This window comes from Triturus cristatus, chromosome 3_2 (genome assembly GCF_964204655.1).
Source record: "Triturus cristatus chromosome 3_2, aTriCri1.1, whole genome shotgun sequence".
Classification (NCBI taxonomy): domain Eukaryota; kingdom Metazoa; phylum Chordata; class Amphibia; order Caudata; family Salamandridae; genus Triturus; species Triturus cristatus.
Window position 1 is genome coordinate 1028081824 of NC_140584.1, and position 28000 is coordinate 1028109823.

The window sequence follows — 28000 nt, forward strand, 5'->3', positions numbered from 1 at the left end:
AACTCGTCGTCAGCAACATCGACGAACTCGTCGTAGTCATCGTCGACGTGGTCTTCGTCGTCGACACCGCCGAAGACGAGAAAGTAGCAGTCGTAGATGATGAAGCAGATATCGTCGACGGTCTCGTCGACGACCCCAAGGAAACAGTCTTAACTATGGAGATCGTCGTCGACGTACCTGCTTTAGCCTGCGTCGACGGACGCGGTTTCTTCACTGGAATTGACTGAGTTTCTGCAGCATGTTTTTTCACAGATTTCTCCTTCTGGGACGGACGGGAAGATGTTGCAACCTCCTTCTTGTCCTTAAGGGCTACGTCCACAGTAGCAGCCCGTCCCTGCCTCTCCTTTACACTGCCGTGAGGAGATTTCATGGGACCAGCCTCCTCAGACCTGTCAGAGATCCCGTGAGGGGCTTTGAGAGGGGGTTCCACAGAGGTGGAGGGAGATGACCTACCCCTCTTCTTAGATCTCCTGGAGGAGGTACCAGAGATAGATTCCTCCTCATCCGAAGAGAGGACCTCCGTCCTGGTCTTTAGCTTCTGCAGCCACGTCAGCAACCGACCCTCTCTATCTCTCAAGGTCTTGGTTGAGAAGGTCCGGCAGATCTTACAGTCTGTGGCCTTGTGTTCCGGATACAGGCAGTATATGCAGTTGTCATGCTTATCTTCCACAAACAGCCTCTTCTTCCCACAAGAAGCACAAGATCTGAATAAAGCTTTCTTCTCCTTTTCTGACATTATGTCCCAAAAGATGGCAAATAAAGTTGACAAATAGTAAAGTTTTTGAGAAAACTGAGCAGAGCTCAGTGGAGACTCCCTAGCACAACGTGCGGTAGAAAAATCTGAGGCTATGAGCTCTCTCAGGAAGGTTCCAGAGGGTGAGGCTGTGCTGATAGGTCCTGGCAAAAGTTTGGGCTCTTTTACACAAAGAGGGTGATATACTACAAAATGAGATGAGGCCTAGGCCTATTTTTCTCTTTTGTTTCTATGGTTATACATATATGTATATATATATATATATATATATATATATATTTTTGTTACCGAGGCACCCATTCCGACGACGGGGAATGATACAAAGCATGAGAATCTATGAAAGTTCCAATACTGGGGTAATCCTGAGAGTTCTCTCAAATACTTCTATGCACAGATACTTGGCACTGTGGTGCCTCCGTTCTGGCCAAGAAGTGATGGCGCTGCACTGAAGCACCAACCTTCTGTGCTAGCATTAATTACTAATATGTTCTCCTTCTGCACCCAGATACAGAGCTCAACAAAATAAGTTGCTGGTGACTATGCCAAATCTAACTTGGAACTTTATTATAGCATCCAGGAGTCCACTAGAAAGAACAGGGAGATCCGTGAGAAATCTGCTTACAGTAGCCATCAGACAGAGCGTTAAAGGTTAGTAACTTGTTCTGCTGATGGACACTTCTAGCTGCAGATTTCTCACCTTAAGAATAGATACCATTACGGTATCGCCCAAAGGCAGTGGGCAGCTGATGGAGTCTCTTACTCAATCGAAGGATGAGCTGAAGAACATTGGTAGAGTGATAGATTAACAATACAGAACAAATACAAGAGGAGAGTACAAAGAGGAAAATACAACAATTGTCTTAATACTGCCCTCACACACTTTGCAGTGTCATGCTTCATCATAGGGCCGCATCTGACGTCCAGGTGCAGACCAACACACTGGACGGAGCGCAGTTTTTTTTAGTATGTCTGAAGATTAGTGGTGAGAGTACAGTAAATGTGGAGGAACAAACAAAAGCCTCAAAAGATACAAAAAATGAAAAGGAAGGAATATGCTACTTACCAGTATGCATCAGTTCTTGGCATGTAGAGCTGCAGATCTACACACTTGTGCATAGATCGCCATCTGGTGTTGGGCCCGGATGTTTGCAGTTTGTTTTTCCTCTTGGAAAGTCTTTGGAAGTCACAAGGTCGGCGACTCCTCCTTTGGATCGTATTGCGCATGGGCTTCGGCTCCATCCTCAGATTGTTTTTCGCCAGCAGGGAAAGATGGAGCGTAGTAGTAACAGTGAAGATGCCCGTGTGTGCGATCTAAATAAGATAAACTGGAACAGATAAAGGAAGCGGGGGAGGCGGGTGTAGATCTGCAGCTCTACATTCCAAGAACAGATGCATACTGGTAAGTAGCATATTCCGTTTGAGGCATATGAGCTGCAGATTACACACTTGTGTATAGATTATATAGCAGTACCCACCGTTAGCGGCGACCACCTGTATCTGTTGCAGTAGTTTGAAATAACGTTTTGAGTACCGCATGGCCCACACTAGCCTGTTGCTTAGTTTGCACATCTACACAATAGTGTTTGGTGAAAGTGTGCGGTGTTGACCATGTAGCTGCTTTGCAGATATCATCTAATGGGATGTTCCCTAAGAATGCCATGGAAGCCCCTATTTTTCGTGTAGAATGGGCTTTCGGGGGAATGGATAGCGTTCGCTTTATGGTAGAAGATTTGAATGCATTTTACAATCCACCTAGCTATCCCCGATTTTGAGATGGGGTTACCTTTGTGTGGTGGAGAGAAAGAAACAAACAGTTGTTTGGTCTTACGGAAAGGTTGTGTTCTCTGAATGTAGTAGAGTAAGGCTCGTTTGACATCCAGTGTGTGAAGAGCCTTTTCTGCAACGGTCTGTGGTTGCGAGAAAAATACTGGTAGTTCTACTGTTTGGTTTAGGTGAAAGGGAGAAATGACTTTAGGGAGGAATTCTGGGTTGGTACGGAGAACAACCTTGTTATGGTAGATTTGGAGAAAGGGTTCTTGAATGGTAAGTGCTTGTATCTCACTGACCCTTCTAAGGGGGCTACAAGAAAAGCGGTTTTCCATGTTAGGAATTGTAGTTCGCATTTATGCAGAGGTTCGAAGGGAGGCCCCATTAGCCTTGTGAGAACAATATTTAAGTTCCACACAGGTGAGGGTGGCACTCTGGGGGGAATTATTCTTTTAAGGCCTTCCATGAAGGCTTTAATGGCAGGTACTCTAAAGAGAGAGAGGTTGCCTGTTTTGTAGGTAAGCTGCAATAGCTGCGAGGTGTAGTCGAATGGACATATAGGCTAGATTGCACCTTTGTAGGTGGAGTAAGTAGCCTATTATGTGTTAAATGGACACGTCCAATGGATTGATGGTGTTATGGCAATATACAACAAAAAGTTTCCACTTGGCGGCGTAGCACGCTCTAGTGGTAGGTATTCTAGCTTCTCTGATGACGTTCATACAGTCAGGGGGAAGATTTAGGTACCCGAATTCTAGGACCTCAGGAGCCAGATTGCAAGGTTGAGCTGCGCTGAGTCCGGGTGTTTGATCTCTCCATGGTTCTGGGTTAAGAGGTATGGAGAGGTGTAGTTTTTGGTGCGGCACTACAGATAGTTCCAGCAGTGTGGTATACAACGGATGTCCGGCCCACGTTGGAGCTACTAGGATTAGTGTGAGGGAGTGTTGTTGTAGTTTGCGCACCACTAGTGGAATGAGTGGGAGAGGCGGAAAAGCGTACGCAAATCTGCCTGACCAGTTCATCCATATCGCATTTCCTTTGGACAATGGGTGTGGGTATCTGGCGGCGAAGCTTGGGCATTTGGCGTTTGTGGGTGGCGAAGAGGTCTATCTGTGGATGCCCCCACATTTGAAAGTACGGGTGAAGAACTTGCGGGTGAAGCTCCCACTCGTGGATCTGTTGTGTCTGTAGGGAAAATATAGGGAGTAGACTCCCTCGTTTTGTTGGTTGGTAGGAACGGGTTCTATTGCCTATTTCTATAGGAGGGAGGTTACCTCCTGCTTTAGGAGTATTAAATGTTCTTATGACATTGGGCGCTGCCTGGGTGGAATGTTTGGGGGGTAGATATTAATTCTAGGCAGTAGCCCGATTGAATTATCTGTGTTACCCATTTGTCTGAGGTGATGGTAGCCCAGACGGGAAGGAAATGTTGGAGTCTGCCCCCGACCGGAGTGGAATGGTCTGGGGAGAGGGAGGAGTCATTGGGTAGGCGTTGTGGCAGAGCGGGCGTTGTTTGTTTTGCCTCTGCCTTGATTATGGTTATCCCTATAGCCGCCTCTTTGATAACCCCTCGTGAAGGTAGACTGAGTGGGGGATTTGTACGAAGTGGACGCGGTGTCTGAGGAGTAGCCTCTAGATGTACTTCGAAAGGAAGAGCGGCAAAAGGAGCGTCTAGGAGGGTGTGACTGTGGCTCCCATGGATTTCGCCGTATCCGTATTCATTTTTTCTAGGGCCTGATACACTTTTGGGCCAAATAGATGTTCCTGGTCAAAGGGATGGTTAAGGATGGAGGCTTGTACCTCCGGTTTAAACCCTGATATTCTTAGCCAAGCATGGCGACGGAAGAGGACGCTGGTATTGATGGCTCTGGAAGCTGTGTCTGCTGCATCTAAGGCAAAGCGTATAGAGGTGTTAGTGATAGTCTTACCCTCTTGAATTAGTTTGTTGTCCCTAGCTTTATATTTTTAAGGGAGGTGGTGCATTATGCTTTCTAACTAGTCATAATGTGCCCGGTCATATCTGGCCAATAGCGCTTGACTATTGGCGATACGCCACATATTGGCTGCTTGTGACGCAGTGCGCTTTCCGGATGCGTCCAGTAGCTTTGACTCTTTGTCAGGCAGTGGTGCTTCGCCTGACGCCTGAGAATTTACCCTTTTGCGTGCAGTGGACACCACTAGGGAATCTAGTGGCGCTGGCCCTCTGATGTAGGAGGGATCTGTGGGGGCAGCTTTGTATTTCTTTTCTATGCGCGGGTTAATGACCCGGGCCCTAACTGGGTCCTTAAAAACTTCTGGCGCACGTTTTACCACTCCTTTAAGCATAGGTAATATGGAGGTAGACCTATGTGTGGTGTCGAATGTGTCGAGGAGGAAATCTTCCTCCACGGGGTCAATATTGAATATGCTACTTACCAGTATGCATCTGTTCTTGGCATGTAGGGCTGCTGACATTCATATCTGTGCATAGATCGCCGCCTAGTGTTGGGTCCGGATGTTTGCACGTTGTTGTCCTGGAAGAGTCTTCGAAGTATCCCGAGATAGGTGACTCCTCCCCTGGACTACAGTGCGCATGGGCATCCTCTCCATCCTCAGATTGTTTTTCGCCATTGTGGCAGTGATGGAGTAGATACAGAAAGTGATGACCATGCTATACAGTAATTCTGAGAGCTGCAGCTGCTACAGGCGCCGGGGAGGAGGGTGGGCGATATGAATGTCAGCAGCCCTACATGCCAAGAACAGATGCATACTGGTAAGTAGCATATTCAGTTCGAGGCATGTGGGCTGCTGAATTCATATCTGTGCATAGAATACATATCAGTACCTCCGATTAGCGGCGGCTACCAGTGCCAGCTGCAGCGGTCTGAAAAAGAGTTTTGAGAACAGCCTGTACTACAGCTGCCTGCTGTTTTGAGTGTACATCTACACAGTAGTGTTTGGTAAATGTATGTATAGTGGACCATGTGGCTGCTCTACATATTTCCTGTAAAGGAATGTTTCCCAGGAAAGCCATGGACGCCCCTAACTTACGTGTTGAGTGGGCTCGTGGGGGAATCGTTAATGTGCGTTTAGCCTTTTGATAGCAAATTTGAATACATTTAACGATCCATCTGGCTATACCTGCTTTGGAAATGGCGTTGCCCTTGTGCTGTGGAGAAAAGGCAACGAAAAGTTGTTTGGTCTTCCTAAAGACCTTAGTTCTGTCTATATAGTACATGAGGGCTCTCTTTAAATCTAGTGTATGGAGCATTCTCTCTGCTACATTCTGTGGATTTTGAAAGAAAACAGGCAGTTCAATAGTTTGATTCATGTGGAACTGCGATATTACTTTGGGCATGAAGAACAAGTTACTTACCTTCGGCAACGATGTATCTGTAAGAAACATTAGTTAGTTCGATTCCTCACCTTAGAATATCCCCAGGCGTCAGACTGGATCCGGAAGATTTTTCGTCAGCAATACCCCTTGCGCGTCGCTAGGCGTCGTCTGCGGCTCCGCGTCCGTCGTCGGCGTCGTGCGCCGGAATGACGTCGGAGTACTTAGACGCCGCCCTCGCGCGCTGACGTCAGTTCTTGTACATAGCTTTCCGCGCCAGGAACGCAGAGCCATGCAAAGACCGACACTGGTGCCAAAAATAAAATCTAGGGGCCTGAAAAGGATAACCTTAACCCTAGATGTCAGTTCGCAGAACGGGGAGGATGGGTGGGTCGGTGAGGAATCTAACTAATGTTTCTTACAGATACATCGTTACCGAAGGTAAGTAACTTGTTCATCTGAAAGAAACACGTTAGATTCCTCACCTTAGAATAGATACCCAAGCAATACCATCCCCGGTGGTGGGTCTGCGAACCAAGATCACACCAGAAAGTCCTGGAGGACAGAACGGCCAAAGAAGCCATCCCTCCGGACTTGGCTGTCAAGGCAATAATGCCTGGCAAACGTGTGTAACGAAGCCCACGTCGCCGCCTGACAGATGTCCTGCAAAGGGACTCCCCGTCCCAAAGCAGTAGTAGCCGCTGTGGCCCGAGTAGAATGGGCGCGCAGCCCTACAGGAGGGTCCTTTTTTGCCAAAGAAGAAGCAAATTTTGATACACAAGACGACCCACCGAGAGATGGTCCGTTTGTGCACAGCTTTCCCCTTCTTAGCGCCCACGTACCCAACAAAAAGCTGGTCGTCCACCCGGAACTGTTTTGTGCGGTCCAGATAAAAGGAGAGCGCACGTTTTGGGTCCAGACGGTGGAGCCTCTCTTCCTCTTTGGAAGGATGCGGAGGCGGAAAGAAGGTGGGCAAGGTGACAGACTGCCCAAGATGAAATGGAGTCACCACTTTCGGAAGAAAGGAGGGACGAGGCCGAAGGACAACCTTGTCCGGATGAACAGACAGAAAAGGAGGCTTTGAAGATAAAGCCTGGAGCTCACTCACCCGTCTAGCCGAGGTGATGGCTACCAGAAAAGCAGTCTTAAGAGTCAGAAGACGAAGAGGACAATTGTGAAGAGGCTCGAAGGGAGCGCACATCAGGAATGTCAAGACCAGATTCAAGTCCCACTGAGGCATTACAAAAGGGACAGGAGGGAACGTGTGAGTAATGCCTTTTAGAAAGCGTGTAACCACAGGGGACTTGAAAAGAGAAGGCTGATCAGGAAGCCGCAAGAAGGCGGAGATGGCAGCAAGATAACCTTTCAGGGTGCCCAGGGCAGAGCCCTGCCGGGCCAGAGAAAGAAGAAAGAGAAGAACCTCAGAAAGAGGGGCGGAAAGGGGATCCACAGCCTTTGCTGTGCACCATGCCACAAATTTGTTCCACCGGCAGGCGTATACCGTCTTTGTGGAGGGACGCCTGGCTGCCAGAATGATATCACAGACTTCAGGAGGCAAGTCAAATGGCATCAACTGCCGCCGCTCAACCTCCACGCATGGAGGTGGAGGCTGGACAGGTTCGGGTGGAGGACCGTCCCCTGCTGCTGCGACAGAAGATCCTCCCGAAGGGGCAGACGTATCGGGGGATCGGTCAACATACTGAGTAGCTCGGGATACCAGTATCTTCGTGCCCAATCCGGAGCCACCAAGATGACTTGGGCCCGGTCGTGCCTGATCTTCTTCAGCACTCTGGGCAGAAGTGGTATAGGCGGAAAGGCGTACAACAGACCGCAACTCCACTCGTGACGAAAAGCGTCGCCGAGCGAGTGCCGCCTTGGAAATTCCAACGTGCAGAACTGCTGACATTGCGCGTTCTCTTCGGTGGCGAATAGATCTAACCAAGGCTCTCCCCACTGCAGAAAGAGACCTTGCGCCACTTCGGAGTTCAGACGCCATTCGTGATCCATCATGCACCGGCGGCTGAGTTCGTCCGCTCTGGCATTCAGAGAGCCCGCCAGATGTTAAACCACTAGGGTGACGCCCTGGTGTTCCAGCCACGTCCAGAGGCGCAGAGCCTCCTGACAAAGGGTCCACGACCCCACCCCGCCCTGTTTGTTGCAATACCACATGGCGGTGGTGTTGTCCGTGAACACCTGCACGACACTGCCCCTGACAGAGGGAAGGAAGGCTTTCAGTGCAAGTCGGATCGCTCTCAACTCCAACAGGTTGATGTGGAGACGAGACTCCGCCGGAGACCAGAGGCCTCTGATCTCCGCCTCTCCCATATGGCCACCCCAGCCCAGGAGGGACGCATCCGTCACTACGACATGCTCCGGTTGGGGAAGGGAGAGGCTCCTGCCCATGACCCAATCGCGGTCCGTGAGCCACCACTGCAACTGGTGTGCAGTGCCCTCCGAGATCAAGACATGGTCGGACAGGTTGCCGTGATGCTGGGCCCACTGAAACTTCAGGTCCCACTGCAGAGCCCGCATGCGCCGCCTGGCGTGATGCACTAGTAGGATGCAGGAGGCCATCAGCCCCAGAAGCCGCAACACTAGCCTGACCGAAACCCAGGATAGAGGCCGAAAGATGGGAATCAGGGCCTGTATATCCCGGACCCGCTGTTCCGGTGGATAGACCCGGAACTGCGCCGAATCGAGAACTGCTCCGATGAAGAGGAGCTTTTGAGAGGGACTCAGGTGTGACTTCGGCACGTTGATGGAAAATCCCAGCAAATGCAGGAGATCCGCCGTAGTCTGGAGGTGGGAGACGACTGCCTGGGGCGAGCCCGCCTTCAACAACCAGTCGTCGAGATAGGGGAAGACTGGAACCCCTGATCTGCGCAGATGAGCTGCGACCACCGCCATCACTTTCGTGAACACCCGAGGGGCACTGGTGAGGCCGAAGGGGAGCACGGTAAACTGAAAATGCTCGTGGCCCACCGTGAACCGCAGGTAACGCCGGTGGGCCGGCAGGACGGGGATATGGAAATATGCGTCCTGCAAGTCCAACGCTACCATCCAGTCTCCGGGGTCTAGGGCAGCTAGAACCTGAGCCAAGGTTAACATCTTGAACCTTTCCTTTCGGAGGAAGGCATTGACGTTCCGGAGGTCCAAGATGGGGCGTAGGCCCCCCTTTGCCCTTCTTGGGAACCAGAAAGTAGTGGGAATAACAACCACGACCTACTTCTGGACTCGGAACGCGCTCGACAGCCCCCTTGGCCAAGAGGGCCGAAACTTCCTCGCGGAGAAGATTCAAATGATCCCCCGAGATACGGTGGTGCTGCGGTGGCATGGCTGGAGGGGTCGTCTCGAAGGGGAGGGAGTAGCCCCTTCGGACGATTTGCAGCACCCACCTGTCCGATGTAATGGACCGCCAGTGGAGCAGGTGATGGCGAACTCTGCCGCCCACTGGCGTGGAATGGGCCTGAAAGCTCGGACTAGGAAGGCTTTGAGGCGGATGCTGCCGGGGTGGATGTGGGCTGACCACGTCGTCCTCCAGATCCGCCACGGCGGAAACCACGTCCGCGACCGCGCGCAGGTTGGTTCTGCGGCTGGTGGCTGGGCGGACGTGAGGAGGCGCCCCTTCCTTGGCCACGAAAGGGGCGAAAAGCGGAGGTGTGCGCCCGCGGAGCCGAGAGGCCCAAGGACTTGGCCGTAGCCCGGGAGTCCTTAAAGCGGTTCAGCGCACTGTCCGCCTTCTCACCAAACAGGCGAGTGCCATCAAAGGGCATGTCCATGAGGGTGGTCTGGACATCCCCGGAAAATGACGTGGACCGCATCCAGGCGTGGCGGCAGAGCGCCACCGTGGTGGAAATCGCCCGACCCAGCGAGTCCGTGGTGTCAAGCCCACATCGTATGGCGTGCCGCGCTGCATCCCTCCCATCGGCCAAAGCCTGGGTAAGACGTGTCCGGACCTCCTCCGGACACAGGGGCAGCACGTCCTCCACCGTATCCCACAGAGAATGGGAATAACGGTCCAAGAGACAGGCGGTGTTTAAAGACCGCAGGCCCAAACTAAGGGACGAGAACAGTTTCTTGCCAAACTGCTCGAGTCTCTTGGAATCCCGGTCCGGCGGAGCGGTCGGGAAGGAGGATTGGGAGGTAGAGGCCTGGATAACCAGACTCTCGGGGGTGGGATGTTGGGACAGGAAACTGGGGTCGCCCGGAGCAGGGCGGTGGCGCCTGGCAACGTTCCTATCCACAGGAGGAACTGTGGAGGGCTTGGACCAGGTGCCCTGCAGAACGTCAGTGAGGGCCTCATTGAACGGCAGCAGAGGCTCAGTGGAGCTTGCTGCGGTTTGAAGCACCTCAGTGAGGATGTTAGTCCTCACAGCCACGGCAGGCAGCTCGAGCCCAAGGGCTGCGGCCGCCTTGCGCAGCACCACAGAAAATGCTGCACCCTCCTCCGAAGCCACAGTCGGAGGAGAAGTGAATCCAGTGTCTGGCGATGTATCAAGACCACTGGCCTCCCCCAGTTCATCTGCCCAGTCCTGTGAAAGCTGCGACTGAACAGCCATAGGGTCCTCGAACCCCTCCCAGTCTCCCCCGTCTTCCGATTCCTGATAAACAGGAGGAATGATCGGAGCCGGACTGTAGAGATGATAGGTCTCAAGCGGCGCCGGACGCGGCGTCGGTCGACGCCGTTGCGGCGTCGGGTCCGGAATAGGGCTAAACTGGGGTTGGACGCCGTCCGGAGTCGGCACCAAAGACGGCGGCGTCGGCGTCTGCGCCGGCGGCACCGGTGACGGCGTCGGTGGTTCATGCGCCGGCGCAGGAGTGGTTAGGTCAACCGGCGTCGACGGGGGCCCAGGCATGGGCCCCGCGGGGACCTGCGGCGTCGAGACCGGAGTCGTCGACGGCGCCAGGGCCGAAGCCGCCGGCAGGCAAGGTCGCCCAGTCGAGTCCGCGGGGTCCGAAGGCGCGCCAGCGGGCGTCGACGGCGGGGCCAGGCTCCTCATGGCCGAGAGGAAGGCACTGACCTCCGCCGGCGTCGCGTTAGTCCCAGGGACCGGAGGGTATGGGGACGGGCGCGGCGCCTGCGGCTCCGCCGGAGCCGCGGGGGTGGAACCACTTGGACCCTCGGCCAAGTCGCGCGAGGGGAGTCCGAAGAGCGATGTCGCCGCTTGGACTTCTTAGAGCGTTTGGACTTACCCGACGACTTGGAGCCCGACGATCGATGGTGGCGTCGGCTAGGGCTCCGCGAGCGATCCTTGGACCTCCTCCTGGACCGGGATCGCGCACGACGCGGAGCCGAGTGGCGAAGCTCGAGAAGCTTGCGGGACCGCTCCCGCCGAGCCTTCGAAGTCAGGGCCTGGCAATCGGAGCACGACTCCGCGTCGTGGTCGGGGCCTAAACAGTAGAGGCACCGGCGGTGGTGGTCGGTCACCGACATCAGTCGATGGCAATCCTCGCAAGCCTTGAACCCAGGCATCCTACCGGCACCAGATGTCGACAGACAAGGATCAAAAGTGATCAAAAAAGATTTAGTCAAAAAAGACTAAAAGGGGTAGCTCTCCCGGATCTGCGCTTACTGGCGCGGAAAAAAGAAGAACTGACGTCAGCGCGCGAGGGCGGCGTCTAAGTACTCCGACGACGTCATTCCGGCGCACGACGCCGACGACGGACGCGGAGCCGCAGACGACGCCTAGCGACACGCAAGGGGTATTGCTGACTAAAAATCTTCCGGATCCAGTCTGACGCCTGGGGATATTCTAAGGTGAGGAATCTAACTAACGTGTTTCTTTCAGATTTTGGGGTTGGTACGTAGTACGACCCTGTTTGCGTGAACCTGTATGAATGGCTCTTGAATGGTTAGTGCCTGGAGTTCACTAACTCTTCTTAACGAAGTGATTGCCACTAGGAAAGCTACTTTCCAGGTGAGAAATTGAATCTCACATGAGTGGAGAGGTTCGAAGGGTGGACCCATCAGTCGGGTGAGGACCAAGTTGAGGTTCCACACCGGTGCGGGTGGGTGTCTTGGGGGAATTACTCGTTTAAGTCCCTCCAAGAAAGCTTTGATGGCAGGCACTCTGAATAAAGAGAGGTGCTGCCTGTTCTGGAGATAGGCTGCTATTGCGGTCGAATGGACACGTATTGAGGTGTATGCCAGATTGCATCGGTATAGGTGTAAGAGGTAACATTATATTTTGAATGGATGCGTCTAGCGTGTTAATGTCATTGTTGTTGCAATAAATGACAAACCTCTTCCATTTAGCTGCATAGCAAGCCCTGGTAGTGGGTCTCCTGGCCTCCTTAATGATCTCTATACAGTCCGGTGGCAGGTTTAGGTAGCCAAACTCTAGGATTTCAGGAGCCAGATTGCCAGGTTCAGCTGTTGCGGATCTGGGTGCTGAATTTCTCCATGGTCCTGCGTCAAAAGCGCGGGTTTGATCCGCAGCCTTTGATGCGGTACCACGGAAAGTTCCAGAAAGGTTGTGTACCATGGCTGGCGTGCCCATGTTGGAGCAACCAGGATGAGTGTCAGTGAGTGCTGTCGCAGTTTGCGTGCCACCAGCGGTATCAATGGCGCTGGGGGAAAAGCGTACTCAAATCTGCCGGACTAGTTCATCCATATCGCATTGCCCTGCGACTGTGGATGTGGGAACCTGGCGGCAAAGCTTTGGCATTTTGCGTTTGCTTGTCGCCAATAGGTCTATCTCTGGATGACCCCACTGCTGGAAGTACGGTTGGAGTACTGATGGGTGTAACTCCCACTCGTGTATTTGGTGGCTGTGTCTGCTGAGCAGATCCGCCATCTGGTTGTCCTTGCCTGGGAGGTGTTCCGCCATGAGGAATATGTTCCTCTGAATGGCCCACTTCCACATGCTCTGAGCCAGATGAGACAACTGTGGAGAGTGTGTTCCTCCCTGCTTCTGTATGTAGTACATGGCAGTCATGTTGTCCGTCCGGATCAACCCGACCTTGTTGCACAGATGTACTTTGAATGCCTTCATGGCTAGGAAGATTGCCAACAGTTCCAGAAGGTTGATGTGCATCTTCTTTTGTTGTGTTGTCCATAGTCCCTGCACTGTGTAATTGAGTACATGAGCTCCCCATCCCTGGAGAGACGCGTCCGCTGTCAGTATTATTTGGGGAACAGGCTCTTGGAACGGTCGGCCCTTGCAAAGGTTTTGTGGATTCCACCAATGCAGAGAGTTGTATGCCCGACCGCTCACCAACACTAGGTCTTTCAACTGTCCTTGAGCCTGATTCCACTGACGTGCCAAGCACTCCTGAAGCGGGCGCATATGTAGTCTCGCGTGTGGGACTATGAAAATGCAGGAGGCCATCATGCCTATCAACTGCATGAACACTCGCGCAGGAAGGGAGTGTTGGGGTTTGAACTTGGAAATCAGCATTTGCATGCTGCTGATCCTCACTAAATTTGGCTGAGCTGTGGCTGCCAGAGTGTTTATGGTCGCACCTAGGTACTGTTGTACGTGTGCGGGTTGGAGATGTGATTTGGGGTAATTTAGTGAGAATCCCAGACTGTGAAGGAGCTGAATGGTGCGGGACATGTGGCTGGCACATTGCTGGGCTGACTTTGCCTGAACAAGCCAGTCGTCCAGGTAAGGGTAGACGTGAATGTGTTGCCTCCGTAGATGTGCAGCCACGGTAGCTAGGCACTTTGTGAAAACTCTGGGTGCTGTTGTTACTCCGAAGGGGAGGACTTTGAATTGATAGTGCTGACCCTGAATGGTGAACCGGAGATATTTTCTGTGTGACGGGTGTATGGGTATGTGGAAATACGCATCTTTGAGGTCTAGCGTGGCTAGGAAATCTCCCTGTCTGAGGAGTGGGAGAACCTGCTGCAGGGTGAGCATGTGAAAATGCTCTGAGAGAATGTAGTGGTTGAGGGGTCTCAGGTCTAGAACCGCTGGAGTCTCCCCCCGACAGGTGTTATGTGGTCGGGGGGAAGGGAGAGGGCGTCACTGTTTGTTCTTGGGGGAGGACCTGGTATTGCCGTAACCACGTCCTCTGCCCTTGGTGCTGGAGCCACGATATCCACCTCGGGTGTTTTTATCGTAGGAACCCTGTGCGCCCCCTTTATTGTAGGTTTGTTGTGCCCCCTGTCCTCTACCTGCACCTCTATTTCCGGGGCGACGAAAGGAGCCACTACGAAAAGTCTGCGTTTGCAGAGCCCCCATTGACTTTGCAGTGTCCGTGTCTTTTTTTCATCTTTTCTAAGGTGGTGTCAACCTCCGGTCCAAATAAGTAGTCGGGGTTGACCAGCTGATTGAGGATGTTATTTTGGACTTCAGGTTTGAATCCGGAGATTCGTAACCAGGCGTGTCGTCGTAGCATGACGCTAGTGTTTATTGCCCTTGCAGCTGTGTCTGCGGCATCCAGTGCACACTTGATGGATGCGTTTGTGAGCAGTTGTCCCTCCCTGATGAGGAGCTCCGCTGCCTCTTTGTACTCATCTGGCAGGTGTTGGAGTAGGGTCTCTAATGTGTCATAGTGTGAACGGTCGTAGCGAGCTAGGAGGGCCTGTGTATTGGCGATGTGCCATATGTTTGCTGCCTGGGCTGCAATCCGTTTGCCGGAGGTTTCTAGAACCTTGGACTCTTTGTCCGGGGGAGGAGCATCACCAGTTGTCTGCGAGTGTGCTCGTTTGCGAGCATTGGCAACTACAATGGAGTCCAGAGGCAGCTGGCTCCTAATGTATGTGGGGTCCCCAGGTGCGGGTTTGTATTTTTTCTCGATCCTGGGGTTTATGACCCGTGCCCTGGTGGTTTCTTTGAAAATGTCCTTTGCTGGCTTTAGGACACCCTTTAACATGGGCAGAGTTTTTACAGTCCTCTCGGAGGATGCGAAAGTGTCCACCAAGAAATCATCCTCGATAGTGTGAGTGGAGTTGCACTCCAGGATTGGCTGCGGCACGTTCAATGAGGGCGTTGAATGCAGCAGTGTCCTCTGTGGGGGACGTTTTTGCGCCATAAAGTTGCGTGTCCTGTGTATCCAGGGCAGCACCAGGCTCTACGGGGTCATCCCAGACTTGATCAGGGTCTTGCTGGCCCTCAGGGTCCATGTCTTCGGGGTAGGTGGTGTCGTCACCCATGTAGTCCTCCACTGCATCAGTGTCGGAGTGCGTTGGAGAGAATGATGGATCCGTGTAAGAGGTGTGGATGCGTTCATAAAGAACTGGTTCCGATTCCGCCGGCATTTTTTGTTTTAGCGGGATCCTATAAGAGTCCAAAGCGTGCCCTGAAGTGATCTTCCGCTTTTGGAGCATAAGCCTGCCGGTGTCGGCATCGATGAAGTGGGACGGCGATGTCCCAGTAGTCGAGTGTTCGGTAGATGGGGACCTTGTCTGTGTGACGTGGGTTCTGATTTCGAACATTTTCGGCGCCGTGGATGGCGGCAGACCAAAGGTGATGTTGGCCGGTGCCGAAGGTGCCTTCTGTGCCCGTTTCGGTTCGGAGCCCGACGAGGTCTGGAGGGCTGCCTTTTCCCTGATGCGTTTCAAGGACGCTGCCACTTGTTGCACCTGGAACGCCGATGGTTCTTTGGCGCCGATAGGTTCCGTATCGGCAGGCGTGGACTTCTTCGAAGTCACCGGGTCATCGAGCAGAGGAGGGGTAGGAGCCGACGACGGCGTCGATGAATGTACCTTAGTCGCTGCCTTCGAGGTGGATAGCGATGCAGTGGCCATTTTCACCTTGATGGCTGGTGCCGATGTTTTCGGTGCCGGGGGCCTTGGCGCTTTGACGGTACCGATAGATTTCCTTCTTGGGTCGGCGCCGACATCGGCTGCAGCGAGTTCGGCACCGAAGTCCCATTTGGTGCGGTCGGAGCCGACGGGTTTGGCTGGCGTCGAAGGTGTGGTGGTCCTCGAGCCGACCAGTGTCAGTTTCACTTTCGGTTTCTGTTGAACCGGTGCGATGAGTGGTTTCGGTTTCGTGGTAGGGAAACCAGTCTTTTTAGGTGACAATGGCTCTTGCTGAATGTCCGTGGCCGGGCCAGAGGGCGGGGCCGAGGAACTGCGGAATTGGTCTTGGGTAAGGCCCGAAGGCGATCCCTCGACCGGAGCCGTCGACTGACCCATTGGGATATCCTCCATTTGGACGGGTAGGCCTTGCTCCTCACCGGAGCTACCTTCTTCGGCCCCTAAGGCCTCATCGTAGTCTCCTACCTTATCGTCGGCTTCTTCCCTGTGAAAAAGCTCTTCTTCGACATCTTCCGATCGGGAACCGTGTTCGGAAGTGGGGCTGGAGGGTGTATTTTCCACGCTTTCGACATCTTCGTCCTCGGTGCTGCAGATGTTGGCCGGCTGCGCTTCCAGTCGCGCGGCTCGTCGATTCCGTAGAGTCTTCTTGGATCGGAATCGGGCACAGGCCATGCATTTCGATTCGTCATGATCCGGTGAGAGGCATTTGTTACACACCGGGTGGACGTCGATATGGGGGTATTTGGCGTGGCAAACAGGACACCGCTTGAATGGGGTCCTCGATTCCATCGTCGAAGTTTGGTCGATGGTCGGATTGAATGGATCCGAGAAGTTGTTAAAATCGCGAAACTAGTCTGTAAACTGTCGATACCGATCGGAAACAGTACCGTCGAAAACTAAAGGCCTTTTGGCCTGAAACTAGATTTTCCTAACTTGAGTCAAGATAAGCACATCCGAACCCAATGGCGGAAAAAAACAATCTGAGGATGGAGAGGATGCCCATGCGCACTGTAGTCCAGGGGAGGAGTCACCTATCTCGGGATACTTCGAAGACTCTTCCAGGACAACAACGTGCAAACATCCGGACCCAACACTAGGCGGCGATCTATGCACAGATATGAATTCAGCAGCCCACATGCTTCGAACGCAAGTCTACCTCGTGATAGTGTACCGCCCTCTGAAGTAGATGGTGGAACCCCAATGAGTCTTCTGGTGGAGATGGCCTGGAGGGGTAAAGGTCATCTTGTGGGACGTTGGGGATATCTGGGATATTGTAGTCGTCACATGGGTCTGGGGATCCTGTAGGAGTGGGGTCCCCTGTGGGTAGGTCCTGGGGGACATCCCCTATGTCATCATATGGGTCCCCCTGATCATCATCGTGTGGAGAAGGGGTGGGAGAACGATGAGGATGGGGTGGAGAAGGCGGAGGGGGTGGAGAAAGTGGGAGAGGTGGGGAAGGTATTCTGAACGGAGAGGTAGCAGAGTCCTCCGAGATCACATCAGAACCAGATGGCGAAAAAAACAATCTGAGGATGGAGCCGAAGCCCATGCGGATACGATCCAAAGGAGGAGTCACCGACCTTGTGACTTCCAAAGACTTTCCAAGAGGAAAAACAAACTGCAAACATCTGGGCCCAACACCAGATGGCGATCTGTGCACAAGTGTGTGATCTGCAGCTCATATGCCTCGAACAGAATATTCCCTTAAGAAGGGACCAAAAAGTGCAGACACAGTTAAAACTACCTAAGAGGAAACCATCAACTGTTTATTCATTTTTTTTTTTTTTTAAACATGTTTTTATTGCAGCATTTTAAACAAAACATCCAGCGTGGCAACCGGCATCCGCGTACAAACTGTTTATTCATGTAACCCCTTGGTAGGATTAAAACGTAAAGGTTGGGATATTCAGGGGAGGTAAAAGCCCCTATATCCCTGCTGCAGATACCAACATGTTTCTGCCAATTTATGCACGCCCAAAAGGGTCGCTCTGGCATTAGTCAGGGTGTCGGTCCCTCGTTGTCTGGTCTTCACCCCTATCTGGAGTTTTTACCTTACTTCATCACGCTGGACAGTGCCACAATATCATCTACTCTGGGAAATTTCCAAGGGAACAATTTTTTACAATTTTTTTTTTAGGGTTTACAAGAAGTTCTCTAAACCCGGGACCTTTGTTGGACCGTGGTCTTGTAGTCACACTTACTCCAAAGAACCACGCGTGTCCGGTTCCTCACGCCCGTCCACCGGGGAGTCAGAGAAGGCTTTTTCCCCATGTCTCTTTTTTGTGATATTGAGAGTGATCGATTAGCCAACACAAAAAAGGGGAAAACACCTTTAGATAAAAACGCACCCGGGTCCTCAGCACTAACTTGTCCGAGAAGGTGGTGGTGCAGGGTAGTGGTACTACATGCTATAGACCACTTGTGCCACGTGCAGAGGTGATGGCAATTAGGAAGACACTTGAGGGTCGGTAGCCTCAGTAAGCAGCTATGCATCATAATGCTGAAATTTGTTTTTGCTCACTTTTTAAAATAAGTTCTGTTGAACCATGAATTAGCTTCAGTAGATAATCTGATCAAGCGAATTGCAACAAATGATTTTATAAAGATAGCTGATCAGGTAAGAGATTCCGAATGGGAAGAATATAAAACAAATATCCAAAAGTTTGACTTGGAGGGTCGGTATGACTAGCACCACACCAGGCAAACTTCGTCCAGCATAGATTCTTTGTTAAAGGGAGCTCAGCCTGAAAGGACAGATTACTATTACCAGCAAATCAAGCACATTTAACGGTCACCACTCAATCGCCATGCATAAAGGTGTAGGTTGCGAAGCCTGGGGTGTAGGTCACTCCCGTGACCGAAGTTCCCCACCAAAGTAGCAGGCAAACTAGAGTTTCAAGAACTCTGGGTACCAGACTTCCCTGGCACCGTGTAGGGCTATTAAGGGGGCCGGAGAGCGATCAGCCAGTGTCTGGTGAAAGGACCCGTAGGAGATTTCCCGGCCATAGCCATGGTGCATTTAGCCATAACCAGCGCCAAATCCAGGAATTTTTTGAAATCTTTCCGACATGCATTTAGTTTTGTGATGCCTAGCAAGTAGTGCGCGGCCTTGGCCGGGATTATAAATCCCATAGCTGTTGTCAGTATCAGATATTTTCCCCCAGTATGCTATAATGTGAGAGCACATCCATACCATGTGGCCAAAGTCAGTGTCTGAATGACTACATCTAGGGCATATATCAGTGGAGGTCGGATACATTTGTGCTAGCCTATGCGGGGTTAGATACCTATGATGTAGATCGTTAAATTGAGTGAATTTTAGCCTAGCGTTCATTGAGATAATTTTGGGGTTCTCTACACACTGCTTCCACTACTTGTCTGTTATTTCAATGGAGAGCAACATTGTCCAGTATTCACGCAGAGGCCAGTGAGGGGGTTGGGTCTTTTATAATGGAGGTATAGATGGCAGCAAGGTATTACCTGCCTGTCCCGTGTGTCAGTAGAGTCTGCAAGGTTTGAGGTACCATGCGCTTATGTCTCCCCAGATATAGGTCGCCTGTCGCATTAATGTCGCATTGAGGAGGAACTTTCCTGGTGACCCGCCGTAATCATCTGTCAGTGTCAAAATTGCTTAGGGTGGAGTCAGTGAAAAGGTCAACCCATGTTGTCAGGCCGGTTGCCTGCCATGCCGCCAATTCCAGGCGCTTCAACCAGGTGTATGTCCCTTGTAGTGTCTCTATGAGGAGATCTGGGGCATCCCGTGAAGAGCGGCATTTAGGTTTTACGTATTTCAACCAGGCGAGTACAGCCCTCAGTCCGCTAGAGCGGGACTTTGGAGCCTGATAGCCATTCAAGGAGGTCTGATTGCGATAACGCCATAGCCCAGGTGTCTAGTTCTGCGAAGTTATTCTTTGCGAACCAACGCATGGGCCACTGGAGCTGAGCAGCCACGTAAAATAGCTCGTAAATAGGTGCTCCTAGACCTCCCTCTGATATAGGAAGCTGAAGATTCTAGAGTGCCACCCTTGGCCTGGAGTTATCAGAGACACTAATTAACATTAAATCTGTAAATACCTTCTAGGGCAGTCTGTAGGGGAGGACGGTGAAAGAATATAGGAGCCCGGGGAGGAGGAGCATCTTGGATATTGCTATCTGACCCATGGGGGAAGAGCAGGAGGGTGGCCCAAAACAGAAGTGATGTTCTAGCACTAGTGAGGGCCTGACCCAGATTACCATCTATCAAGTCGGTTTGAGGATGATAGACTTGGACTCCTAGATATGTGAACGAGTCACACACTCTGGCAAATGGAGCTTGAGGTTGCCGCTGACTGTTAGACTGGGATGGGTGTCATCGGGAATAAGACTGATTTGTCCCAGTTGATTTTTAATCCTAATAGCCGTGCATGGGCGTCTAGTAGAGCAACCAGGCCCTGGAGCACCTCACTCAGATTGCAGAGGTAGATCAAAGCATCATCCGCATAGAGGGACACTATATGCCATTGCGTGTGTGTTTGTATGCCCCATTCTATGACATGGCTGAGGAGTGCTCTGGCTGAGCATGATGAGATATTTGAAGTCTCTCTGCCTTTAGACCGTCTTTTTTCTTTACTTATAATGGCAGCCTATGGGCTACATTGTTCTGCACTTCTTAATTTTGGATTCTCTATTAGCAAAAGGGTTTGTGAAGGTTCTTTTGCTGGGCCCTTACAAATATATTTATGCATCGAGAGCACATTTCCTTGGAGTTTCTCCTTTTGTCAATTAAAGATGAATTCTTTAGGCTGCATTATGACTAAGTGACTTTTCAAAGCCTTCCTGAAGAAAGGAGACTTCAGCACTTAAGATATATTGGAAAAAGTGCTCTGGGGTTCCCGCAGGTGGGAATGACTATTCAACGCTTATGACTATACATGGAAATCCCTTAAGAGAGAAGTACACTTTTAGAACCCTTTTTACAGCCAGAGAATTCTAACTCTTCTTAGCGGAAGGATTCTGGAAGATGTAGGTAGGGAGACTGTCTGATTAATGGGGACATCGAATACCACCATTAAGAAGGAAACTGATAAGTTCCAATCACACTACCTTCATGGAACACTTTATATAGTTTCTAACAGGAGGAGACTTAAATCTCTCCAAGCTGAACTAATGGTCACAAGAAAAACAATCATTCGGGAAAGGTGCTGAAGAGAAGTCTTAAGAGTCGTGAAACCCTTGCAGCTGTTATTTCTGACAAACTTTTGAGAATACCCAATACATTAAGATGGAGTGCAAAAAAGTGTATATACCTTGAATGGTCCAAAGATCTAGATCAAAAACAGGATCTAGAGTAATGTCAACATGAAGCAAAACACATGGGGCTGTGTGTGTGGGGGTGGTCCTTGTAAACAGCAGAGGTAACGTGGACGCTCTCACCATGTCAACAAGCTCTTATAGTAGTCAGTTCTAGCCTGCATGGCCTTATCTTGGCCCTGTTTTAGGAACTCATGGACATGTTCTTACAGAATTCGCAGGTGTTGGGAAAATTAGATTCTGGAAGGCAAATAATACAGACTGTGTGAGAGTCTGTTTGAGTTTCCTTTCATTCACACTTGATACTTCACAAAAAGATGGCATTCTGTGAAGGATTTTTTTTTGGAAATGGAATATAGCATAGTCTGTCTTTAAAGAATCTGAGCAACGGCATTTAAAGGTTTGGTTAAATTTCAAGAGCTTGTACTCAGTAGGTCAAGATCCTCTCAGCAGGAGCCAGAAAAAAGAAAATGTGTCACCTGCATGCATGATGCCATACTACAGACAAGCCTCGCACTCAACCCTCCAACCAACCCCACCTACCCCGATGATGGTGCACTCACCCTCGAACGCTGGATGAACGACTGCGCCAACACTGTAGCCCCGCTGAAAAAACCCACCAACAGAGACACCAGCAAAAGAGCCAGCTGGTTCACCCCGGAACTCCTCGCCTCAAAGCGCACCTGCCGGAAATTGGAGAACATATGGCATAGCGACAAGACGCCAGACAGCTGCGCTGCCCACAAAGACGCCATCCGCAACCACCACCACCTCATCAGGACCGCCAAAAGGACCTCCTTCACAGACCACCTTGACAACAACGCTCACAACAGCAAAGAGCTCTTCAACATCATGAAGGAACTCTCCAACCCCAGCTCCAGCGCAAACGACATCCCGCCATCGCAAGCCCTGTGCGACTCCCTCGCCACCTTTTCACCGAAAAATTACTGACATCCATGACAGTTTCTGGATCTCTGCCGCCTTCAACAGTCTGCTACCACACACTACGCACGCGCCTCCAAGACGCAGGGATCCGGGAGAAGGCCTTGGACTGGCCCACCTCATTCCTCTCCGGCAGAACTCAGTCCGCCTTTCCCCATTCCGGTCCAAGGCCTCCAAGATCATCTGCGGCGTCCCACAGGGATCCTTCCTCAGCCCGACGCTGTTAAACGTCTACATGGCACCACTAGCACGCACCGCCCAACAGCACGACCTCAACATAATCGCCGACGACACACAGCTGATCATCTCCCTCACCAAGGACCCTCTCACCGCCAAATCCAACCTCCACCAGGGAATGAAGGCCGTCGCCGACTGGATGAAAGAAAGCAGACTTAAGCTGAACTCAGACAAGACGGAGATCCTCATCCTCGGGTCCAACCCCTCAGCATGGGATGACTCCTGGTAGCCCGCATCACTGGGGATCCCGCCAGCCCCTACCGACCACGCACACAACCTGGGAGTCATCCTCGACTCGAAACTCACCATGACCAAACAAGTCAACGCAGACTCCTCCACCTGCTTCACCACCCTCTGCATGCTCCGCAAGATCTACAGATGGATCCCGACAAACACGAGGGAAACAGTCACCCAGGCCCTAGTCAGCAGCAGACTACTACGGAAACGCCCTCTACGCCGGAGCCTCATCCAAGCTCATCAACAGACTACAAAGAATCCAGAATGAACGCCTGATCCTCGAGGTCCCGCGCCGCGACCACATTACCCCCAACCTGAGGAACCTGCACTGGCTCCCCGTCGACAGGAGGATCTCCTTCAAGCTCCTGATCCACGCACACAAGGCACTCCACAAAACTGGCCCAGCCTACCTCAACAGCCGACTCTCCTACGTACCCAACAGGATACTCCGCTGACCACACCCGGGCCACAGTCCCGCGCATCCGTAGAACCACTTCTGGAGGCAGATCCTTCTCCCACCGCGCTGCCAAGACCTGGACACCCTGCCCCTCTACCTACGACAAACCGAAGACCTACTGACCTTCAGGAGACAACTCCAGACCTGGCTTTTCGAACAGTAGCAGCAACAACCCCCCCCCCCCCAGCGCCTAGAAACCCTTACGGGTAAGTAGCGCGCTTTACAAATTAACTGATTGATTGATACTGGCGGGGCGTTGCAGTTTCCCTAGCCTTTAATGCTAGTCTCTATACCCTACAGTCTCAACTTTCCCCAAAAAGATTTTTTTTTAAAAACAAGTTTATGAAAATATTCTTGTCACTAGGTAAATTCAACTGAGTTTACTTTTTCAAAGTAGATGCTAGAAAACAAAACAAAATAGCCCTTCAGAGGCTGTACTAAAAAAATAATTAAATAATGTCCTTTTAAAATAAAAGCGTAAACACTATTTTTTTGTGCATATTACGTATAGAGTGTTCCATAATCTTACCAATGGGCAGGACAATTTAGTGATGACTGATAATGAAACTCCCCTGGAGGATAAACAAGACTTTTAGGGCCAAGAGCCTCAATACAGCTGGGGAGGGGCTCGAAGGGAGAACACAAACGTCAAGACCAAATTACGGTCGAACTGGGTGTGATCAAAGGAGCCGATGGAAACAAATGCAACAGCCCTTTAACAAATTCATCACAGTAGGGGTGGGTGGGCTGCAAGCCATGGTAGGGTAGCTGATAAACAGCAATCACAGCAAAGTCTTGGGTGTGCCAAAAAAGACTCATCTGTAGGGGTTATACATGCTTCTCTTCACACAGACTAATTTAGCTCACCAGCTTCAATGTATGGACTTGGTGGAATGGTGGCAAGCAGTCATGAAGACATCCACCACTTCTGCTGAAAGACTCAACCCTCTGAATTGACCCAACTCCATCTATACGCATTGAGCTGTAGAGTGTGGAAGATCAATGCAATATTCTGCCCTGCTGCTTAGACAGCATACCTGCTGACGGTAGATAAAGTAGTGGGCAGATGTTCAGAGTTTGAAATCGCAGACTAAGCACAGTTTGGAGCAAACAGAATTGTTGTGCTTTATCTAATCGGACTTTCTTCGGCACTCACAGGATCAAAGGTAGGGAAGGGGAAATGTACAAGAGGCTGAGGTTCTATCAAAAAATGAAGGAATCTCAGGGACATTTGAATGGTAAAGTCTGGCGTACAAAAAGCTGAGGAGAGTGCTTTGAGGAGGCCAAAAGCGGAATGCTGCACTACACAAAGACCTGTGACCACGGCCAGCTGCAAAAGTTCCTCTTGGTCAGCAAAATGACACCTGATGACTTGGTCTGCAAATCATATTGTGCAGACGTTTACAACCTTTTCTGTAGTAAGAGCTACCTCTGTTCAAGGAAAGCCCTGCTGAGCTACTAGCATGTTTTATCACTAAAATAGGGACAACATGTGTAAATATACTATGACCAGTTTAAGCAGGATTATTAACAATTACTACCAAAGCATTTAAGGCAAGGTCACCAGTAAAAATGCCATGAAAACGTACATCAATATTATATGCCTCCACATAAGTAATGATTTAACATTCAAATCATCATATTCCTGTGGCGCAAAGGACATAACCACAGCAGTAAGTATTCCCAACTCTGCTTGAATTATCATTCAGCCATCAACCTTAAATATTTTCAGAATTGCAATATTTTGTCTTTGTCAGCATATTAGTTTTTTGGTAACATTTTTTTGTACCATATACCTCTTTCGATTTTGGGCAAACAAACTTAATTTTCCAGAAGAAACCCCTTTTCTGAAACACCTGAAACCCCCTTAGTGAAACACCTGAAACCCCCTTAGTGAAACACCTGAAACCCCCTTAGTGAAACACCTGAAACCCCCTTAGTGAAACACCTGAAACCCCCTTTGTGAAACACCTGAAACCCCTTTGTAGAAAGAAAAAAAAAAAAAAAAAAATCACACCAGCATGTCATTTTCATAGCGTACGATCATGTAAAATTGCCACATATGGATAGATTCAGATTTGAATTTAATACTGTATGCGGGCATGAGCCAAATCAGAATTTAAGTGATGTTTGAGCATACCAACGGCAGAGGATCATAGGCCATGGGTGTTTACCATAATACCACGATGCCTGTGTTATGCTAATAATGCCTGTGCCGAGGAAAGACCCCTTTAAAACCAGGGTGCCAACCGACTGTCAGACATGGAGGCGGACTCATCATTCTGTCAGGGATGGCTAAAAGTATGCCAGGCATGCTCATTATGTCAGTGATGGCAGCCTGTGTGGCACAACTAGACCAAAAATGCCCAAACTAGTCACGGATGACCATTATTATGCGATTGGCATTATTACAACACATCCTTATTGCTTTCCTGATGGATGGGCAGGACTCACTTTGCTACATTTGTGCATATGCGATGCTTGTATTTTTCAAGACCCTTACGACTTTAGTGATTTAACAGGAATGGCAGCACTACCCTTTGAAAATGGTCTCAGCACTAATGGTAGGTGACACCCAGAGTGTGGCTGTTACAAAAATGCTAGGCTTGCACGAGACCCCCCTTCATCTGAGGTTTTTTCTGATCCAGGCTGTACTTCAAAACGAGTGCCGCCAGGACTTGCACAAAATAGTCTAAATTATATTTTACCAGACAATAGGTAAATTATCAGCTACACTATTCTGTTGGTCCTTGCTGGAGGAATTCGTTTTGTGGGCAAGACTATGTGGGCAGCTATGGAGGCACAAGTTTCAGCCAATTCGGGCCTTCATAAGAAAGGTCCAGTAGCATGGTGGCACTGTGCACTGGAACTACAGCAGATATTCAGGCGTGCCCTTAAGATAGGGGAGTGTGAGGGGGAGTAATGGGGGAGCGCGCAGTGCTGGGCCAACAACTGCCGGATTCCAACATTGCTGACATTGTCAACACAAGCGTGCCCGCCCCCACCCCGACCTCAAGTCTTATTTCCAAAATACAGATGCTATTTAAAGTGTTTTAATAAGCTGCAGGGTGCCTTGATAATGAAGACAATGTGTGAAAGTCACCAGGCAAAAACGGATGCCAAGCATACCAATGCCCCTTGCAGCAGGCTTTTGAAGGCTTTGTTCAGAGGGCAGGAGAATGTCCGAACAATACTGCGGGGAGGAGGCACACCTGTTTGGTGTGTAACTTGTGTGAAGACCCGTTTCCCCCAGGGAGGTCATTGCGCTCTCACCAGCTCATCGACGTCCGCGCCATTGGCAGGTGCAGCGCGCTGCCGGGCGCCTCTAGCAGCAGCTGAACCCTTCTTCCGGACTGGCCTGCTCTGCCGGGCGGAACGCGAGGCTCGGCTCTGCTTGGTCTTGGCTGCCTTCCTAGATCTCACTGAAAAGGAAGTTTTTGGAAGGAAAAGTTAAAATCTGCTTGTTCATTAGCCAATTTACAGGAAGGAATACAATGTGTCTGCGCTGCATTTTGGTAAGAATATCTATCTTGAAACCAAAAATAATAGTGACCAGCAACATGACAACCTGTTCACCTTTAACATACCAGTTATAGGAAAAAGCAAAAAAACTCGGCCATATCTATTGAAGAGTAGGAGTGGACACCCCAAAAAAGCAACAACTGTGACACTGTCAGCGCAGTGCAACACGTATGCCGGCACCAACATTTGAAAAACCGTTCAGAATGCGGACTGCAGCTATTCAAGATGGCCGCCTACAGTGGACAAGAGACATGAAAATCCCACGCAGACGCGACTTGGACAGATTATCTGTAGAATGCAATGACCCATAAGGAAGCTGCAAGTGGTCCACAGAGGAGGCTCTCTCTGCCAAGTCCCTCAAACACACTTTGACATCATAGGTCTGAAACAGAGAAAGAAGGATCACAAGTGCTGGATATCAGAAAACAAATCAATACTCTGAGAGGGGCAGAACGGCAGGCAAGGACACCATATCTGCCATCAGCACAGGGTTCTTCCATTGCCTTCAAGGCCAGAACATGCGGCAGCTTCTAGCACCTTCATCCCAACAGCTTCCACTGCCTGCCATGCCTAATCCAACATCCTCCATCTATAAATCATCCAGCCAAATGACAGTCCCAAAGGAAGGGGCAGACTAAGCAAATCTTCCTTTTGTACCATGTAGCTACCGCACATGTCGGGTTTACATTACAGCATGTGCCAAATGTCTAGCAAGCCGGCATTCTTTATTACCTTTTTGAGTGGGTAGTGGGTTGTTGAAGAATACAGTGTGTGAAGGGGCTACACTTGGACTACAAAACTGAAAGGAAAGTTTTCTACAATGACCTTCCATCACTAATGCGACAGTCTGGATTACATTTTGGTTTAGTTTTTAGATGCAGTGCATCTTTAAACGGGAGGAACCAAAGCTCCGCTCTCAAGCGTCCCTACCAACAGTATTAGTTCGTGGCTGTGAGCACAAGACAGCCGTCAGAGCACAATCTTCACCTTCCGACACTGGCTTCCACTCATAGCTCGAAGTCACTGGGTCGAAGGAGACATCGCATTTCTTCGAGGGAAAGGCATAGGCCACTTAACAGCAGAACAGGACGGGCACTACTGAACACAACCCGAATATGAAGTAGTACAAATTAATAACTGAAGTTCAGCCACAAGTACCAGGTTCTGTTAATTTCAGGCACTATGAAGCAGTAAGATTATCACCAGTGGCAAATATTACCAGAGTGCCTACATATGTGTCATGTATAAATGAGTACATGCATCACATATGTTAACCTGAATTAAAAGCGAGTAAATGGAACATTTGAGGGAAACTCAGTTGATACAGAGCACCACAAGAACAGAGCAAGGATCAACCAGGACCACAAGGACAAACCCAGGTTCGCAGGCAGCATAAAAAAAACAGGATCTGCAAGTAAGGCTCCCCTCACATTAGATAACTTACTGGAGTTATGAGCTACACACAATCGTCTCTTATTGCTCCAATCACCTTAAGATTGTCTGCAAACAGAAAGTGGGGCCCTCATGTACATGAAAACATTTTTTAAAAGATTGCATTAAAAGCAGGCAGTATTACTTCATTTTTGGCAACAACCCTTTGGCAAAACCTATTGCCCAATATGTTGCTAGAAAATGCATATACTTACATCTGAGCCCAACCGCATCCTCATAATCCTCCTCCTCATAATCCTCATCCTCCTCATCTTCCTCCTCAGAAGATTCTTCTTCATCCTCGTCCTCAGAGTCCTCTGCATAATTCCTGAAAGACAG

The 28000-nt window shown here is 50.4% G+C and overlaps 1 protein-coding gene across 1 annotated transcript in view; it reads right to left on the bottom strand.

The window, feature by feature from the left end:
• BAZ1B (bromodomain adjacent to zinc finger domain 1B) overlaps nt 1-28000 on the bottom strand; it is a 314567-nt gene that overhangs the window by 21081 nt on the left and 265486 nt on the right. Inside the window, exons 16-17 of the mRNA XM_085649665.1 lie at nt 27877-27989; nt 25982-26130 (exon numbers count right to left, since the gene is read on the bottom strand). Coding sequence (XP_085505791.1) covers nt 25982-26130; nt 27877-27989 — 262 coding nt within the window. The remainder of the gene's footprint in view (nt 1-25981; nt 26131-27876; nt 27990-28000) is intronic.